The 18,636-nt window shown below is 39.4% G+C and overlaps 1 protein-coding gene across 2 annotated transcripts; it reads right to left on the bottom strand.

The window, feature by feature from the left end:
• Positions 1–511: 511 nt before the first annotated feature.
• On the bottom strand, positions 512–18,634 carry CNOT7 (CCR4-NOT transcription complex subunit 7). Of its 2 annotated transcripts, none has more exons than XM_084517495.1 (7): positions 18,517–18,634; positions 17,806–18,011; positions 17,305–17,498; positions 14,307–14,468; positions 8,298–8,442; positions 3,734–3,844; positions 512–2,224 (listed from the first exon to the last, which is right to left on the bottom strand). In XM_084517495.1, exons 2-7 carry the CDS (start codon positions 17,920–17,922, stop codon positions 2,096–2,098), a joined length of 858 nt encoding a protein of 285 aa, XP_084373621.1. In that variant the 5' UTR covers positions 17,923–18,011; positions 18,517–18,634; the 3' UTR covers positions 512–2,095. The 2 variants fall into 2 exon arrangements, with proteins under 2 accessions (XP_084373621.1, XP_084373620.1); XM_084517494.1 differs by having other exon boundaries at positions 18,511–18,632.
• Positions 18,635–18,636: the final 2 nt, after the last annotated feature.

Here is an 18,636-nt window from a genome sequence, read left to right as displayed (position 1 = left end):
CAAAAGTTAACCACGTATATAGCAGTATCAGCTACTACAATTTAAAACAAATATTTCAGGGGTTCTTCATTCCACGTGTATGTGAAGTTGCCATACCTTGAGTTCAAAGGCTAAAAGACAGAATTTCATGCCGCAGTAAGAACACATCCTGCTTGTCTAACGGACAGCACCTATCTTCTCGTTAAAGCCAAGGATGGCCAAGGTTAAAAATAAAATAACTCACCCTCAACTAATGCATGATGATCCTAAAAGAAATCACTAATGGAGTTTGGATACCTGAGCAGTGAAGCGTAATTACCACCCTTGCAGCTCAGGTCAGTTGGAATGAAGTTATGGATACCGTACAGAAAGAATTCTGCTCTGAAAGTGGAACCAGTCAGCAAGCAATGAACGACATCATTTTACTAACAGTGGAAGAGAACTATCATGCCTAAAGAAAACAATATACAGAATTGAACTGATAATAACGCACACATTCCAGGAAGAAATTGGCAACAAAACCACCAGTCTCTTGTTATGTAAGAAAACATTTTTTAGGCCTTTATTTACAAAAGCTTTAAAAAGAAATACCCTCTGTTATGCAAATTATTTGTTGTTTAAAAAGGACCACCCAGTTACATCATCGTAACTCAATGATAAAAAGGTGTTTGGTGTTGTGGGTTTTTTTTTTTCTGAAGTACAAGGTAAAACAGAGTAATTTGGCGAACATTTGGAGATTTTTCTACTATTGATTTCTGTGTTGAACACACATACGCGCGCACGCAAACACAGGCACACAATGTCGCACATTCCATCATTTCAGGCTAGTATTTAGCTATTCAATACCAAAAATCCTTCCTGCACAACTGCTCTGTACACAGGGTATGCAGAGTTAAGAACATCCTTTAGGGTCCTTTAAAACAATGTATCTAAAATATATTGCTAAGATACACTCAAAAATAAACTAGCATTACACTCCTCAGGTAAGTTTATTAGCTCTAAGTTATTTATACTTTGTTGTTTTACAACAAGTATCTGCAACAGCTGTCTTTGTATCGGCTACGGAAGAGCACGATTTAATTGTCCTAATTTAATAATTCAATTAAATAGTATTTTTTTCAGATCTTTGGGTTTTATCTTTATCTAAACTGATTCAAAATTTATCAAATCATGTATTTAATAAATATGAATTCATAAAAAATATTTGGGGTATAACATTACTAGAATAAAAGCTAGAAGTTAATCAAGGGAAGTGTGCCATTACAAAATTCCTACTATTCCAATGTCCTTCAAATGGCCAAATGCTAAAGCCAAAGCTGTTTTTTTCCTGAAGGGTGTAAAGCTGTTTTTTCAAGCTTCTTTCCCTCATCACAGAGCGGTTCTAAAGCAGCAGGCCAACCAGCAGTTGACACGTGCAGGATGTGTTTGACGACTGAACGCTAGTAAAATAACAGCAGTTACTATGATTTCAGTAGTTTCTTTTGCTCGAACAAAGGCAGATTACGCAGCAAATAAATCATGTTCTATGGGTTAAGATACCATGGAAATACAGTGTGAAGCTGCTGAGCTCGGAAGATGATTGTTTTCTATCTGAGGGCAAGAGAAAAAAAACAAAACTTGAAATAAAGCAGAGGATTTCAGTCAGTCGCCCTCTAAAGTGCAAATCTGATGGTCCACAATCTTGAATAGCTAAAACGCCTGCATACTGGAAGGAACAGACATGAATGGGGAAGTTAGTTACAATCAGTGCGAGTTAATTTGGATAAGGGAGGGGAAAGAGGAAAAAAAAATAAGACCAAAGACCAATATAAGTAAGTTTACCATACTATTCATTTTGATTTAGCTTTCCCCTTCTCTCTGCCACACTGATCCTACACGTGCGTCTTTACAAATGGGCTAGTTATGACTCCAAAAGTAACCCATAAAATTATACATATCAATCAATATTAAGATCAAAATCTGTGATAGCAACAGTCAGGTTTAGTACATAGAAAGGCAGAAAAGAAAGTGTGCCGAGAAAGGGGGAAAAAAAAGCCTTATTGTCCAAGGGGTTCAACCAGAGATAAAACCTATATACAAGCATGTGGAGCTCAAAAAGATGGCCTTTCCTTTCATGTCATGACTGTTTGTTGGCTTCTTCTTCATAAGCATTTCCTGTGCCATTTTGTACGTAAGATGACCCCGAACCAAGGCCATATAAGTGGCCACAATATTTGGCATCATCAATGTGATCTTCAAAGAACATCTGGAGTGTGAAAAGAAAGACACAAATTATTGCCAAAGCAAAGGCCAAGTTCAAACAGAACTACAGAAAGGCTTAAACACTTTTTAAAACTAAATTTTTAACTTACACATACATTGCTAAACAATTAACTCAACTGAAAAGACTTTAAAAATGCACACTAAGTATAGTTATCTCTGCACTATGGCATCCTTAGTAATGCTGTAGAAATGCTGTATTTAGAAAGAATCTGTGGAAGTACTGAAAAAAAAAATCTTCATAATCCATTTTTGTTTATTTAAACAAATGATTTTCACTAAAACCCCAGAATTCTACTTCCATGAATAAGAGGCTTTGGGTAGACAAAGTCAAGCAGGTAATTTGCCATGTTAACACCTGCATTTTAAAGAAATGATTATGGGTTTGAACCTTTTCTCTAAAAAAATAACTAGAAAGTCAGTATTTTAGGTATGATTATCAGATACCTTCCCTTTATTTGCTTTGGATGTTGTTTCAAATTCAAGAGTAAAATAATAATGATACAGTTAGCAGCACCATGCTACGATGCTTGGATCACACCAGAAACAGATTCTTCTGCAGCCCATGACCTGCTCAACGATGTTAACAGTTTCAGGGGAGGCAGAACAGAGTGTTACGATGAGCAAAGCAGATTGAACCACAGCACTTATCATTCACTTATCTCATTAGCAGCTGTCAGAAACTTGTGGTCAGTTTCTCCTTTATACAAAAGGCCAGATTACTGGATGCTGAGGCTTCTACATCCCTGTACTAAACCTTACTAAAAGACAATGTTTGCCATTCGTCACCTGGTGTCATTTACCATATCAAAACAATCCCCTGACAGATCCCACATTCAGATGTCCAAGCATTTGTCCAGTGCAACTTGTTTCAAGACAAAGCCCCTTCATGAAAAATGTCCTAGTATCTTCCTATTGTATGCAGACAAGTAGCAATGATATGCAAAGCTTGTAAGACTTAACTTCCATTTCTGTAAGACTTTAAATAACTGATATATAATCTTTTAGAAACTCAGTTAGTTTATCTGTGCTTATGCATGGTAAACTCAAGATGAACAGTGCATGGGCATTCTCCCCAGCAGCCTGTCAGTCAGTATTTAGAATACCCACACCAGAAGTGGCTAGCACAGACAGACCTGCTCTTTCCCTGGCACTAGGCCTGTCACAAGCAGCAGCACACACTGGCTGGGTATTACAACTGAGAAGCAGGTCTGCAAAAAGCAGCCTGAGTACAGTCACTCAGAAAGGAGGCTGGCTCTAGCAGCTCCACTGCAACAACCACCTAAGAAACTTTGCAGAACAGGAAAGGGGAAAAAAAAATCCCTTACTCTGGCAAAAATACAGCCTTGTATCTGTCAAGAAAGCAGAGACCCCTGAAGCCCCTTAGAGACTTCTTTAAAATACATCAGACTTATCAGCCATCAGCAAAGAATCGGCAATTCCATCTGTTAGAGCAAGTTACTACTATGGAGATAAAACCAATACATCCACCTACTTCTCGCATTTTGAAGAACGCCATTCCTGTGAGTAAAGAATCAGATCCTGCCTGATGCTGTGGTCCTATCCTTTCCAGCTCTAACTGCTCAGCCACTTCTTGTAATCCACCCTGAAAGAGAAAACATTTGTTAACTGCTGCAGAACTCAAATTTGAAAACTGATTATCGGTATTTGGGAAAACCTGTTACACCAGACATACAACTTCAGATATATTTTAACATTTGCATGAAGCATGAGCAGGCACTATGCTAGACAGATACACACCTGATGAATCCACATTTCAGTATCAAGAGCTGCATTAAAGTTCTGTGTCAGTGTTGCTTAAATAAAGCAACAAAACTACTACTGCTTCTTGTTCCAACCTGTCCAGTAAACATATCTTGCTACTTAACAAAACAAATCCTTTGAGGCATCAAGAGGACTGGCAATGCTGAAGAACAATACAAGGTGTTCCTGTAACCCTTCTATTTGAATGAAAGTTTAAAAGGTAAAAATAATGTTCTACAAACAGAAGGATTCAAGTACTTACAAATGAGGCGCTCAGATAAAGTATCTAGGCTTCCTCTGAAATTGACTTTTCTCCCCACTTACCTTTCAACAATTAAGTTGAGGGTTTTTCACTTCCCTTTACAAAAAACTGAGAGCATCCTTAAGTATCTAGAAAGCTACAGGGAGTCCAGGAAAATGTTACACAGCAGGCATTTAGAAACAAGGAGGTAGAGTTTAAAAAAAAGGAAAAGGAGGAAAAGAGCACCCACTCCAACTCTACACACCTCTTTAAAGTTTGTTTCATTAACTGCTGTAAGAGGGTATGGGGGAAAAAAAAACATACAAAAAAAGAAAGCTATCATCTTGTAGCTTGTTTTCCAAGACAAGAAAAGCCAAAGACAGTCATTTTTCTCTTAGAAATGTATATTTAATGGCCGTATCACCTGCAAAATGAAGCCTACCTCTTACAAAAAGGATATAGGCACCTCACATACAAAGAGGGAATCATTTACAACAGTAATTGGTTTGAATGTTGATACATGGTTTAAAAGAACACATTATGAAGGTGCAGACATCGCTACAAACCTAGCTGTTTTTAAAGGTAAAGCTTCTGCAGTTTTGAAACATTTCATTTTCCATTAAGCTCAACTTCTGTGGAAAAACTACCCCCGAACTGCACAGTGACTATACAAGTCTTCATTTTAGCACCCCAAAATGGTAAAAACCACTTGCAGAAGCAAACCTGTCAGAGATGCGTTTGGTTTTACAGATATGTCTATCCTTCAACTGTGTTAAATTGTAAACGGCAGCTAAGTAAGATGTGGGAATGCAATTTTCCACAGCTTTTTTATTTTATTAAATCTTTACATCATAAAGCCACTGGAAGCAGACTAAAGCACATGGCACATGCTTTAAGGTCTACAGAGATCGAAACCAAAGATGAACCCTAATGCTACTATAAGCTCTGCAAGCTAGAAGTGTTGCAGAGTGGAAATGATTTTAAATAAAGACTACCTACTATCTGAGGCAGCCTGTCCTCTTGCCCTTAACCTGTTTCAAGACAATAGCTTTGGGTTTTTGTTTCCTTTTAAAAATGGCAACTTCAGTAAAAACATTCCAAAGTAACAGCTAGTAACCAACTCTAGAAGCTGGTACAGGGATGTTTAGATTTATTCTAGCTCGAATGGTATGAATATAGTTTGCATAAGTTTGAGAATTAGTCTATACAGATAATCTAGATAAAAAACTGCTTTCTATCTCCCAGTAATTAGCCCCCAATGTCCTCTGCTTTCTAACTCCCAGTAATTAGGTACTGGAGTTAGCAACAGCAGTTAAGCCTGCACCCTTTTCAAGGCACCACTTGCTGCTTATAAACTCTCTCCTTTCTCAAGCTGCAACTTATCATCACAGTCTGCTAGCTGTACGACTACACCAGCTTCAAATACCTTGGAAGAAAAACCACCCAATACTAGAACTCAACAGTATTTACACAGTGGCTGCATGCTCTGCAACGTAGACATGGTAGTTCAAAATTCACAGGAACAGCAGCCCGCAGGAGATTGCTTTGAAAATAGCACCTTTAATGACATCTATTTGTAAATATAGCATTCATCACTTGTAGGAGAGACCACTGCTTGGTCAGGAATTATAGAATAAAACCCAGCTGTGTCCACAGATTATTAGGCTACTGAAATTCTCTTTCAGGACTTCTGAACTCCAGGTAAGAATATCTTGTTACTGGGGGAGGAGGATGATAGAAAGGGACTCAAAACAAAAATGAAACTAAAATGATTCACAAGGTGTGCATTAGATCCCATCTTCCGCTTGATAAATAAAAAATTCCAGCTTTTCAGAGTATCAGTCTTCCAAGAAAAGGGCCACAAAAATGTACATAACCACAGTCAACTGCATTTCAAACTCAATTTTCATGGCAATTCTACGAGTTCATTGCTCTGTACAAACCCACATATTAAAAACAAGTTTACAAAAAGGTCTACACATCTTTATTAGAACTGCCATTACTGTAAAAACATATGAAATTGTCTACATAAAAAGATTTTTAGAGACCAAGCAAGAATTTTACCTATACTACACTAACGTCTCAAGTTAAGTCCCAACTGTGTGCCACTGAAATACACTCGTGTCCATCTGAGTAACAGACTGTAAATTCATAACTACCTTAATCCCACAAGAACAGCTTCTAAATCCTCAAGCATTTTTCTCTTCTCAAGGCCAAAAATTCATTTTTGGATGTGTGGGGCATGGTGGAGGAGGCACAAGGGACAAGTTACAGCAAGTCAGTGACTTCTGTATGAAAATAACTTAGACAAGTCAATAAAGGACAACTGCACAGCAGTTCAATTCTCTGCCGTTTAATAGAGATTGAATGTGACATACTTTTGGAGAAAGAACATGCATTTTTAGAGTCACAAGGCGGAACATTTAGCAACGTGTTTCAGAAAGCTGCACTCAGTATGGTACAAGTCCCACAGTCATTTCATTGCTGGTGCTTAGAGGAGTAGGGTAGTCCACAGCCCTTCCCCTCCTCTCATGACTAGTCTGAAGGTTAGGATTAAGATTTACTGCAAGAAAGCCGACTACATATTTAACTCCAAAAAATCATCCCTTTTCTTAAGATGCACTGAAATAAGACTTGTGAAGGTTTTTCTTATCTTGCAAAATACATCCAGATCTCTAAACAATGCAAGTTGCAGACAACTATATTTATCTTAATTAAATGACAGGAAATACAGGTCATTAGAGTTAGACCATACATACTGTTCTTGACCACCACCAAAGATATCAGGTACTTTCCTTTCCTTTCCTAGGAGTGAGAAAATTAGAAGCTTATGTTGTTGCTGGGTTCACTACCCCTACCCCTTTAACGCACCTAAATGGTAACATTTATTTTTTTTTCTTCTAGTCTCTGTGGAGAAAAAAAAAAAATCACTTCTCAAATGTTCCGTAATAACCAACCATTTGCCCACCTGATTATACCAATAACTGGACGAACACAGGTAAATAAACTTTTCTTACTAATTAGAAGGGAGATCTCCATTTCCAGCATCAATCTGGTTAACAAAGGGAATTGCACATCTTACTTTGCACACAACTAGGGTACTATATAAAAGTGACATGCTTCTTGAAGACACAGAGGACTGCAAACCCATGCAGATCACTAGGTTAGCATGATGAAGTGGAAAGCCATTCCTTAGGATCTAGTTGTACTACAGTCAGTGCTCTCTTTTTTCTTCGGATTCTTATTAAGAACGCCTAAAAGATCAGGTTACTTTCCAAAAAAGCAACAAGTCACGTATTGCCACAGATGAGTGACGTGCCTCATTCCAGCAGCAGTCCAGGCTCTTACAGTTCTTTGGCAAGTAAAGTTGTTAACATCTGTAGCATCTTTTGCTTTGCTGTCTTCCCCTTCAACATAGTTTGTTTCCATTAATTCTCCAGTCCACTTAAGTCTCAAAGTTTTATGATAGAGTAATCCAATTAGCAGCCCCAATGGCCTGACATGAGAGATTAATTTCTAGTACTGCATTTTTTCTAGAAGTCACATGTTGCTCCTGAGCATACGCTGTTCTTTATTTTTCCATATTGGACCATTTTAAACATTCTTCACTCGACTCCTCTTCCCAAGAGGCTTGTACAGCATCATGGTTGTAATGACCTTTGTGAAGACGACCACAGCCATTTAATGGACTGCACAATGAGGAAATAACAGCATGTGAAACCCATCAGTTCTTATGGCTCAGGGATTGAAGGATTAATTCTAAATGTTGGTTTATCATCCAGCAACAAAGGCTGGACATAGCTATAAACCTAGCAGCATTGTGCTATTGTTTAGTAAGCAGTTATAAAAGTTATCATGTGCTCCTGCCTGTCTGTCTCTACCAATAGCCTTTCATACTAAACACACAAAGTTTGAGAGAACAATGCTGATTAATGGTATTTTCAAATTTAAAAAAAAAAAAAAAAAGAAAATAATACAGAACCTAAGTTTGTATCAGTAAGTAAGTATCTCCCCCCAAAAAAAGTTGGCTCTGAGCCATTAACAGATTACTTACCTTCAGATTTTTGCAACTCTTCATGAGATACTTTACATCATAGATGACAGGGAAAAACAATCGCAGTATCTCAAAGAAGTCCAGCTCTTCTTCAGGTAAATTGGAGTTGGTCAGGATTTTGATTAGATAGCCAAAGTCATATCCACTGCAAATTGACAAGAAAAACAATACAGTCAAATAACTTAAAAGCACCCTTTTCGCTTCCAATATCAAGACTATTACGTGTTAAAAGGAAGGCATTTTGCCTATTTGCAATGCAATTTAGACAGACTCTTAAAAAAGACTAAGCCATAATGTAAATGGCCTCATCGCAGCTTCCAGAGAAAACATTTTAACTTAGTCTCAAGGAGGCCAAGTGAAGAAGAAAAAAAAAAAAAAAAAAGATCTGCCTGTAGGAGCTTCTCCAAACCCTGAAACAAGGTAGTGCTGATGGAGCTTCAGCTGGTAACAAGAATTTAAACAGAAAGACTCCTAGCTGGTTCCCTGGACTGGAGTTCCTCTCTACAAGCAGAAAGCGAGGAAAAGACTTTTACAGTTCTCTGAAATCCAAAGGAAGGATTAGCTTCCACAAGAGCCAACGCATTTTTATGCCTGTAGGTGAAGTTCATCCTCAGCAGTGCTGAAGAGGGGGCTGTCTTTCAACTTTCCCCAATTAAATCAGCCCAGTTAGACAGCTGACAACTTTCATTACAAGTGAATGGGTGGCCACCATAGGTTCCAAATTCCCAGTTGACATTGTCGTGTTTGTTCTTGGTTGAATGAGAATCACACTCAAAGCCAGTAATTTTGCAATATGGACAAATCTTGACTGGGGCCTTTCAGCTTTAACTGTGAGGTGAGCAATACCAAAGCCACAAATCAGCAAAGAGCGCTGTACCGCTGACCCTGCAGATATTTGGCACCCACTTAGACCCCTGACTTCTGAGGGAGACTTAAGGCCTTAGCTTACTCGCTCATGGTAAAGAGGATTGGTTTTTGTATCTTTTGTATATGACAAAGATCTCTACATCCCCTTGATTTTACAAGTTTCTAGACCAAAAGTAGAAAGTCTTGAACACACAAGGAGTGACTGGACTCTTTCCTATGAGTCCATTAACACAAGATACAAATGACTGCAGCTCTCCCAAGGGGCTTTCCAATGTGCTAAATAGGAATTTCAAGCTGAATGAATCCTGCACTGCATCTGGTGCTTTGAAGCTAGGCTGGCAGCATTCCATGCTCCGCACCAGCGGCACTGGCCAGGGACCAAAGGAGCCAAAGACTTTCAGCTAAGTCTTACAACGTAAAAACTTGCAGCATACTTAGCAAAACAGCAGTTGGGAAGCTTAATTTTATTAGGTCACCTATGGCAGCAGGGTTGGGAGGGGAAGAGAGGGAGGTCTGTATCAGCATAAAGCCTTTTCTTTGTTCTATAGGACAAGGAAAAAAAGACATTAGCAAAACAGAGGCTGTTTAGAAGGATGCAGAAACAAAAAAAAGAACACACCAACAACATGCTCTTCAAGATTAAGGAGACTCTCACTCCTCAAGAGACTAAGCTCTCCTCTCTAGTGAGCTTACTTACTAACGCCCTCAATTCCTGACATGTCATCCTTGTGACTCAAACAAAACATCTGTATCAAAACTTTTTATGTGAAGAAAACAATACTTGTGCCCCTCCTGTTCCAAAACGTATTTGGCCCTTCCAAAAAAAGATATGACTGGATTACTGGAAAACGAATGTTCTCAAGCACTTCTGAATTCTATGAAGAAGGAAATACTGTAATAAAAGCCAAAGGATTCATTTAGTGTTTGTATTGAGAGGGAGCAGGCTACCATAAATTAGCAATTATGATGAATTTTATATATACATATATATTTATTTATTTTCTGGAGATTGTAGCAGACACATTCATTTTGGCATCTTCACACAGAAAGAGGGCACGGGATACATGAACAGTGGATTTATTTAACAGACAGGATTACCCTTCTATTATAGGGCAGCATTCAATCAGATATCCATTCTTGGATCCTAAACATGGGCTAAGATTTAGTCAGCTCAACCAAATTCTCTTCCACATCCCTTAAGTTCCAACTGCTTGCACTTAGTCTCATTGTGCTCATATAAAACAACACAAAACTGTGTTTTACTGCTCATGATGCAGTATCAAGGCATTTACATAATCTTTTAGTACACTGCTAGGACTTAATATGCTCCTGTCACCTAAACTTACACAGACATAAGAACGGTCACTCCGGTTCAAGACTATGGTAATATTCAGTTCAAAACATTTTGAGTGGCCACTGCTAAATTGTTAACAGAAGGGTAGGAAAGTCCACAATGAGCAATTATGTAATTACCTGCTCATTAGTGAAGTTTTCTTCTAATGCTCTAACAGACAATTAGTGGTTGGCTTATACCCTGGAGCACAGAAACTTCCTTTCCTTAAAGAGCTTTCACCGTTTCTAATATAATCACTTGAAGTTAGCAACTGCAGCTAGCCACAGTCCCTGGAGCTATAGAGCACCATAAGCACGCTTACAACCACTGTTACTCAATCAATCTGGATGGCTCTAGGCAACAAGACCATCAAGAAAAGATCAAATGTGATTATTCCTTTCCCTTATTATCCAGAAAAAAGATAATCAGATAGCCAATTCGCAATGAACTTTACACAAGCACAAACAGCCTCTGAAATAAACCAAAAGCTGACAGGGCTGAAAAAGATTTCATTTTATAACTAGCTACAAATTCACTCAGAAACAAGCCAACAAATTAAGTTTTACTAGAAGCAGTTGGACACAAATGATTAATGAAATGCAATGGCTTGGAACTTTCCAACTTCCCCCAAACATTTGGGTTAACAGGCATATACACAGTGTCTCCTGAGGTAGAAGGAGAAGGCTGCACACAGGTGGCCACTCAACACTTCAGCCCGTCAGTAAACCAAGCACCCAAAAACCTGCATTTGAGCCCTTGTGTTTTGTAACTGGTTAGACCATGAGGTATCTACAGCTCTCTTGACTGTGATGAGAATTATGAACTCTGTACTTGCCCTCCCTCTCATCAACCCAAGTACATTTTAACACACACACACACAAAATAACATGGTCTCTTATGAAGTTGCAGTATGTAAGAACTGGTGACAGCACAAAAAGTCTCTTCTCTCATGCCTGACAGAACTGTAGATACACAGAGATTTTCCAATAGGTCAGGATGCAAAAGCAGCTACATCAAATGCAGACGGAAAACAAAGGGAAAACTTTAAGAGATTAGAAAAAAATGTGTGACTTCCAGAAAGTTGAACACCGGGAAGTGAAACACCACCAAAACACAACCTCTCACTCTGAGACCCCAGAAATGTTGGGGGCTGGTAGTAATTAAAACTTTTTGAGGAAGCAGAAGTAAGGGCACTGCCAGCAACTATCATGCACAATCTTTACACTATTCAATAAACTACTGCATGGAAATAGACACGAAACAGATTTTGAACTAAGCTGTCAAGATGTTAAAGCTTCCACCGATAAAAACAAACACAAGCAATCTAAGGTATATTTATAAACAGCTGCTTGCTATTCTTTTGTGGCACATTTGGTGACCTGTGGTCATTTCATAGCTATTTGAAGTCTTCGCATCCCCAGAATTTCACCTATGCCTCCACGTTTTTGTGCTTAAGATAACATCAGCGTGCTTCGACAAGTGCGAAAGCCTCAAACACTCTGACTTCAAGCAGAGTTGCAGACAATCACTGTTTGTCAAATATTTGCTGGAATTAGAACACCTTAAGATTTCTGAAGACATTTTCAGTGAAATCCATAAGAAAAAACTCTTTTTAGCAGATACAAATGAACTTCAAAGCTATCCCAGAAACGCGATGCAAATTGCACTACTAACAATGCCATTAGTGCAGTTTGCACTATACTTCCACCAGTATGGAATCACGGAATATCCCGAGTTGGAAGGGACACACAAGAATCATCGAGTCCAATAGCACTATTAAGGAATCACAAAATCATAATTACAGTTTAAAAAGAATACCTGGTGTAAAAACGTCTCCTGGTCTTTTGCTAGTATTAGCATAGCTTACACTGGTTCCTTAAAGTTAATAACCTATGCTGGACAAACAATGTTTTGCAGATGTTGCTGCTTCTACATGGCAGCTTCTGTTCAAACACTTGTTACAGGCTTAATGTGAACCCCTGCTCTTTTCCTGAACCATCCTTTTTTTTTTTTTTTTTTTTTTTAACTGCACTCATGTGAAAATCATAAATACACATATAATAATGGATTTAAGAAGCAGAAAGAAACTTAATTCGACACTGATTCAGCATTTCTAGTTATTTTGACACAGTTCATGGCACTTTTGTTCCACTATTTTCCCAAAGGTGCTGCCATAGTAGCAAGATAGCAAAAGTAAGATTATTTTGGAGTCACACTGTGAGTCAAGACAGCTATGAGTGGAAGATGTTGTAAGCAGATTAGGCAACAAGATCCTCCTTCAGTATGCTTAAAGTCAGTCTAGCTGAAATAATGTTTCTACTAAGCAAGCCAAAGCTATGAATTCCTCAGCATTCAGCAACAGTTTGAATGAAAAACCAGCATGTTTCTTTACAACAGCTGGCAGCAGTTGTTCAGCATGCACAGAAGGCTTACAGCCTCTTTGGAAATTGTCACTGTTTAGCAATTTCAGAAAAACAAATCTCAGGTACTAGCAGCCCCATACAAAATTCCTTCTCTATTATTTTCAGCAATCCTTTGAACCTTTCTACTTCTTAGCATAAAGCCACAAAGTTACATACAGAGCACCATGGCTTTGCTAGGTGTCAAAGTGTATATAACGTGCCTTCCTAGGTATCCAGGAAGAAAAAGCCTCTTGTTCTTTTAAGTCTGTATTCACATGGAATTGGGGAGGGGGTTGTTACTATTTTTTTGGTGTATGTTTTTTCTCCCCTTTCCACCAGGGAAAGTGGAGAATCACTTTCCTGGTAATGTGCAACTTTCTACCATTATCTTACATTCCTTGCTAAAGCAATCAGTATTTTGGGGTTGCTTAGTGACTTACATACCTCTGATTTCACATGCATTTCTCCTGTCCAAGGCTTAATTGTTCAAGATGAAGAATTTGGTGGGTTGTTTTTTTTGCCCTTAGTTTTGTCATCTACGGATTACCACCCACCAATGTGGCATGCACAATAAACAAGAATACGACTCTAAAGAAACTACCAGTTTAAGCTGTAACATTTGTTCTTCCTTTGTTGACTTGCTTAGCAGCCAGCATTTAAGATGTCAACATACACGCGTTACAAGCAATGAGCCTCTAAAGGCACTGCTGCCTGCAAAGAGTGCAAATTATCTCTGGCACGTACAATGACTATTGCTTAAGTTTTAAAATTTTAAATCTTACTAACACCAGAAAATCTTGTATATCTTGATAGATTCAGCTATTTAGTATTGTCATTTGTATTTCTACTTGGAGAACAGGTTCCCATGATGGAAGGAATGGTAAAACATATCCATTGCTACAGACAGAATTCTGACTTACAAGGGTTCTTCTTCTAAACTGAAGGATTTTCATCTACCAAGATTCCCAGGAGACTTATAACAAATTTAAAAGTGCTTTATAAAACTCTTCACTAATAATTCTGAGGTCCCTCCCATGAAACAAACCGTATTTACTAGAGAACTGCTTACAAGTAGTTTGCTTTTATCACTGTTACCATTAGTTACACCTGCCATAGTAAAAGATACAATGCCACCTGCTGGCTTAGGAGTTTAATGTATTTTGAGTTCAGTTTTCTGGTTAGAATGTAATCAGTTATGAAAACAAAATATCACTACAACCCTGTATGCTCTATTAATACACAATAATGCTGTATGTATCCCAGCAGAAATACATTTCTCAGACTTAACAAACAAAATAGACACACTATAAACTAGCAGACGTACACCACGTGAGACACCAGATCCGAAATCTAAGCTGTAGAATTCATCAATGCAGGCGACTCAAATATTTAACAAGCAAAATTTACCTGTGAAATGAAAGCCACTTGACTCCTTCACAAAGTACAACTCCTGATGTCATAAGCAGTTCTGCAAAGTATTGTGTCTCAATTCCTTCTTCCTCATGCTTTTTAAACTGGATTCCAGATGTTGTTAACAGCTCAATAGAGTCTTGCGCATACATATCTTCTCTAAAAACAGAAAAGAAGTAAATTTTCAAAATGTACAGACCTCAGTGACTATAAACCTAGTAACATTTTTTCCTATTCATTCCACAGACTTTTAATAAAAGCTGTGAACCATTTTCACAGCTTTTGTTAACCTCCACTAACAGTTCGTCACTCCTAGCACCTCTGTTCTTGTCTCCTTAACAACAGCCTACTTCCTGCTCCACTTCCTATCACCTAGAGCTCCCCTTTTGCAAACTCCACAGAGAAAAACACGTGTATGAATACCTGTATTTTACCCAACATCTGTTACTTAAACTGCACCAAAATACATATAATAGTTAAGGCACTAACATCTGCTATGGAACTAAGAGCAGTATACTCCAGATCCCAGGTGCTATATTTTCTACCCATCTTGTCATCTGTGATTTAAGTTTGCATAAATATTTAGACACATGCTCATCAAAATTTCTCTCACTACACCTGGAAATTAAGTACTTGCCCTATCAACTCAACCCTTGAAGTTCAGGTAGCCTACCATTTTTGCTCTAAACCACCAACTTCATCTTTTCTTTAACAGCCAGGTCTAGGACCTGCTTAACAGGAGAGCGAAAAAAATCCTTTATGCCGCCTTGCTTGATCCCTTTTATCACTGTATTTGTTCCATTTGTCACTAGCATTGTTGTGGACTCTTAGGTATTTTGTGATGAAATGGATAGAGCTTTTTTGTCTCTGAAGTATTAACTGTATCATAAGAAATACACAGAATGCTTAACTGAAAAAAAAGCAAAGGTGGCTCTTCTTAGACAATATTCATATTGCTGTCCACAACAGTCTATTCTGCCAAGTTTCTTCAGTGTACAGATTTTAATGGAAAAAATACTCAAAAATTAAACAGACAACGTAACCCAATATATCAAACCTGATTGTTAGATCAGTTGTAGGCTTCATACTTCCTAATAGCAAGTCATCGTTCATCAGAACACAGAGACACGTTCTGGAGAGGTGTTGTATCTTTTTTCCTCCCTCTCACACAGCTGTTCATTAGCTCTCCAGCTTTAAGGCATCAGCTTCCTAACACCTGTCCATTTCCATAACACATTAAAGAACCCATCCAAAACAAACATGGCTTATATGCCTATATATGTATATGTTTTTTAAATTTATTCTTGTTTATTGCTCTGCACTGATCAGGTGGATAGTTATTTTATAAAAATGTTTATGCTATTTAAAAATACATAGTGACAAGACCTAGCTAGAATGACAAAAAAAAAATTGCCTTCTTCTAGGAAGAGTCAACAGCTGTTTTGCTTTGGGAGCAGAACACTTGGCATGGTGCCACTTCCCAAAAGGAAGTTTAGCATCAGACAAAAAGAAGTCATTTCTCCATTCCTGTTCTAAATATTCATATTTCATGCCACTCTTATCTAGCTTACTGCTTTGTATAAAGTTCACCCCTTCAATGAACTAACAACAAGTCAGTTAGTTGACTACCTAGATCTGGCCACGCTAAACTTTCTTATCTATGCGGCATCCGGAACAAAGGGATGGAAAACTACATTTGTTTTCAATTGCTTGACATCCATAGACCTTTGAAACACGGAAAATTAATAAAATATAACCCAGGCTCTTCTTCCCAGATCACAGTTTGGAAGCTATTAATCCATTCCTCCTCCTCTTTCTCCTGTACTCAGCAGGATTAGCATATTCTTCCAAGAGGTAACTGCCATCCAGCAAGTTATATGGCCAAACAAGTTGAGATAACAAAATATCAAATCTGTGCTTCCTTTTCTTTCAAGGGATGCTTCAAACAAAACTAAAAAGAGCATGTTCTTCCTCAGACCAAACATATCTGTGACAAGACGCAGCACTGCTTGTTTAGAAAAGCAAGAAGATCAAGAGGAGCAGCAGCAGACTTTTTTCATAAGAATCATGACTACTTTGAAAAGAATCTTTTTATCTGCCAGTTCTCTAAACTTCCTTTGTAGGCTGCAATTTTAACTCATGTATATCAAGTTTTCCAGTGATCGGCTTGTAACGCTGCCAAAAATCCCCAAGCCTTCAACACATTTAAATTTGAGAAGCATTTGCTCTGATACTTATATCAGGCCATATGAGAACCTGTCAGACCAATTATGTTTACTTAGGAAAACAGTCAAGATACTGTTTTAGCTGCTTTAGTAACCTTGTCAACTGCTGCTAGATGTAATTAGATCTCCACATACATGTCTCATTCAGCGGGGAAAGTCACATTGGTACTTACACGTTTATCACTGACAAAAAGCATGTTCTGAAACGAAGTCACAATACTACTCTGACCGATAGGAAAAATAAGCTTGCTTTTCAAACACCGTATCACACCAAAAAAAAAGAATCTGGAGCAGAAATCTCTGCAAGCATTACACTCTGAAATCAAGAATCCCCTTTCAACCCACTATAGAATTAAACAGCGTAATGAATAGCAACGTTTGTTTACAAAACACAAGAAAAGCTGCTACATTATTAAAAACAACATGCCACTTCTATAACAACTGGTAGGAGTCAAACTATGTTTAGGAAGAAGTACTTTGAAATGCTAAATATGAAAATGCAGAGCTAACTTCTGCACTGAACATAAATGCATCATTTAAAAACGTCTGTTGAAACGGTTTAGCGTTTCTGATTAAACTACTAACGGCAAGATAGAGAGCGCACAAATGAGGCAAGACAGCACACGTTTGGCTGACAAAAGACCTCCTTGCATAAAGCTTACCAATCGGTAAATAACAATAGTTGAAATTTTTACAGCCTGTAGTGCATTTTCGGTATCAGTAAGTCAGAACCATACATCTAATTATGTAATTAGAGATTTAACACTTACGTTAAATTAAATTTAAAATTAAATTGCCAAGTTGAGGTTCCTGGAGGGTATTCCCCTTGCTCATTCATAAATGTCAGTCCTAGTTGAATTATTTTTAGCAAGTCGACATTACAGCGTAATAATTGGTACTGATAGTCTGCATTGCTTCTGAATTCTCCAATAGGCCTTGCAACTACTCCTGGAAATTCTGTGTCCTGTAAGAACAGAAGGAAAATTTTAACAAGAGACACCCACAAGAACTCACAGCGCTCAGTTTTAGTAAAGCATCTCTCAAGCCTCGAATAATTTCATGGCTAAAGAACACTGTGAGTGAGCACAGCTTTTGGAGGTAACAGATCAGAATCTTAACGTCTAAGCGTTAATTCATCATTAAAATGCCATTGTTTTTTTCCAAGACAGGTTGATAAATGACTTTGGTAAGATACAATTTACTAACATCAAATGAAATCGTTGTGGTTTTTACAGCAACTTCCTAGATAAACAGCACACGTGCCCGCTTACCATAGCTACATAGTTATACTTCCGTATAACTTGGCGGATCTTCTTCATCTCTTCGTCCAAGTTACAAGCCCAAACTTCGCAGATTCTTTGGCTATGGTCTACGGTAGCTGCTGGCATAGTGGGGGGCTTTAGTGACCATACATCAAAAGGTACACTTGACTGAGGATCAGTGTCATAAAGACGACCTTATTTCCCTTTTTTTACACCTAAGAGACAAACAAAGCATTAGGTTTTTATCCTTCAGGTAGGGGAAGGAGAAAAGCTTAGGGATACGGACAGCGGTTGGCGTTTAATGGCTCAGAGCAGCAGCACGGCCCGGCCCCCAGCCCCCCGCAGCTTTCGAAAGCACGAGGCGAGGCCCAGCAGCAGCCCCCCCCCCGGCACACAGGGGCACAGCGGACGCCCCCCGGCCTCAACCCAACGCCCGGAGGAGGCACCCGGGGGGCTCAGCGTGGCTTTCGCCCCCCCCCCACACGCGCCCAGCCGCGGGGCCGCCGTCAGGCCCGAGCAGGCCGCGGACCGGGCCCGTTCCCCCCCGCCCCTCCCCAGGCCGCGCTGAGGGCCCCGACGCCCCCCCCTCTCCATGGGGGGCAGCGCAGAGAGGCCGGCGGCCGGCGCGGGGCCTCCCTCCCGCTGCGGGGGCGGCCTCAGCGAGGCCTCCGCGGCCTCACGGTTCGTGGGGGGGGGGGGGGGCCCCGCGCTCACCCTCACCCTCGGGGCCGTCTCCGGGAGGGGCCGGGCCGGGCCGGGCCGGGCGCTGCGAGGCCCCGCGGCGGCCCCGGCGGCCACGGAGCCGCGAGTGGGCGCGCAGCAGGCAGGGAGCGCCGCCCC

Source organism: Aythya ferina (genome assembly GCF_964211825.1).
Source record: "Aythya ferina genome assembly, chromosome: 4".
NCBI classification, from domain to species: Eukaryota; Metazoa; Chordata; class Aves; order Anseriformes; family Anatidae; genus Aythya; species Aythya ferina.
This window is presented reverse-complemented; position numbering and strand designations above follow the sequence as displayed.

Excerpts from the sequence above, each read along its gene's own strand:
- CNOT7 (XM_084517495.1), bottom strand. The coding sequence starts at position 17,922 with ATGCCAGCAGCTACCGTAGACCATAGCCAAAGAATCTGCGAAGTTTGG. Across the intron at positions 3,845-8,297 it reads AGAGTTGCAAAAATCTGAAG|GGTGGATTACAAGAAGTGGC; the intron begins GTAAGTAATCTG and ends TTTCTCTTTCAG. Across the intron at positions 2,225-3,733 it reads CGTTCTTCAAAATGCGAGAA|ATGTTCTTTGAAGATCACAT; the intron begins GTAGGTGGATGT and ends TTCACACTCCAG.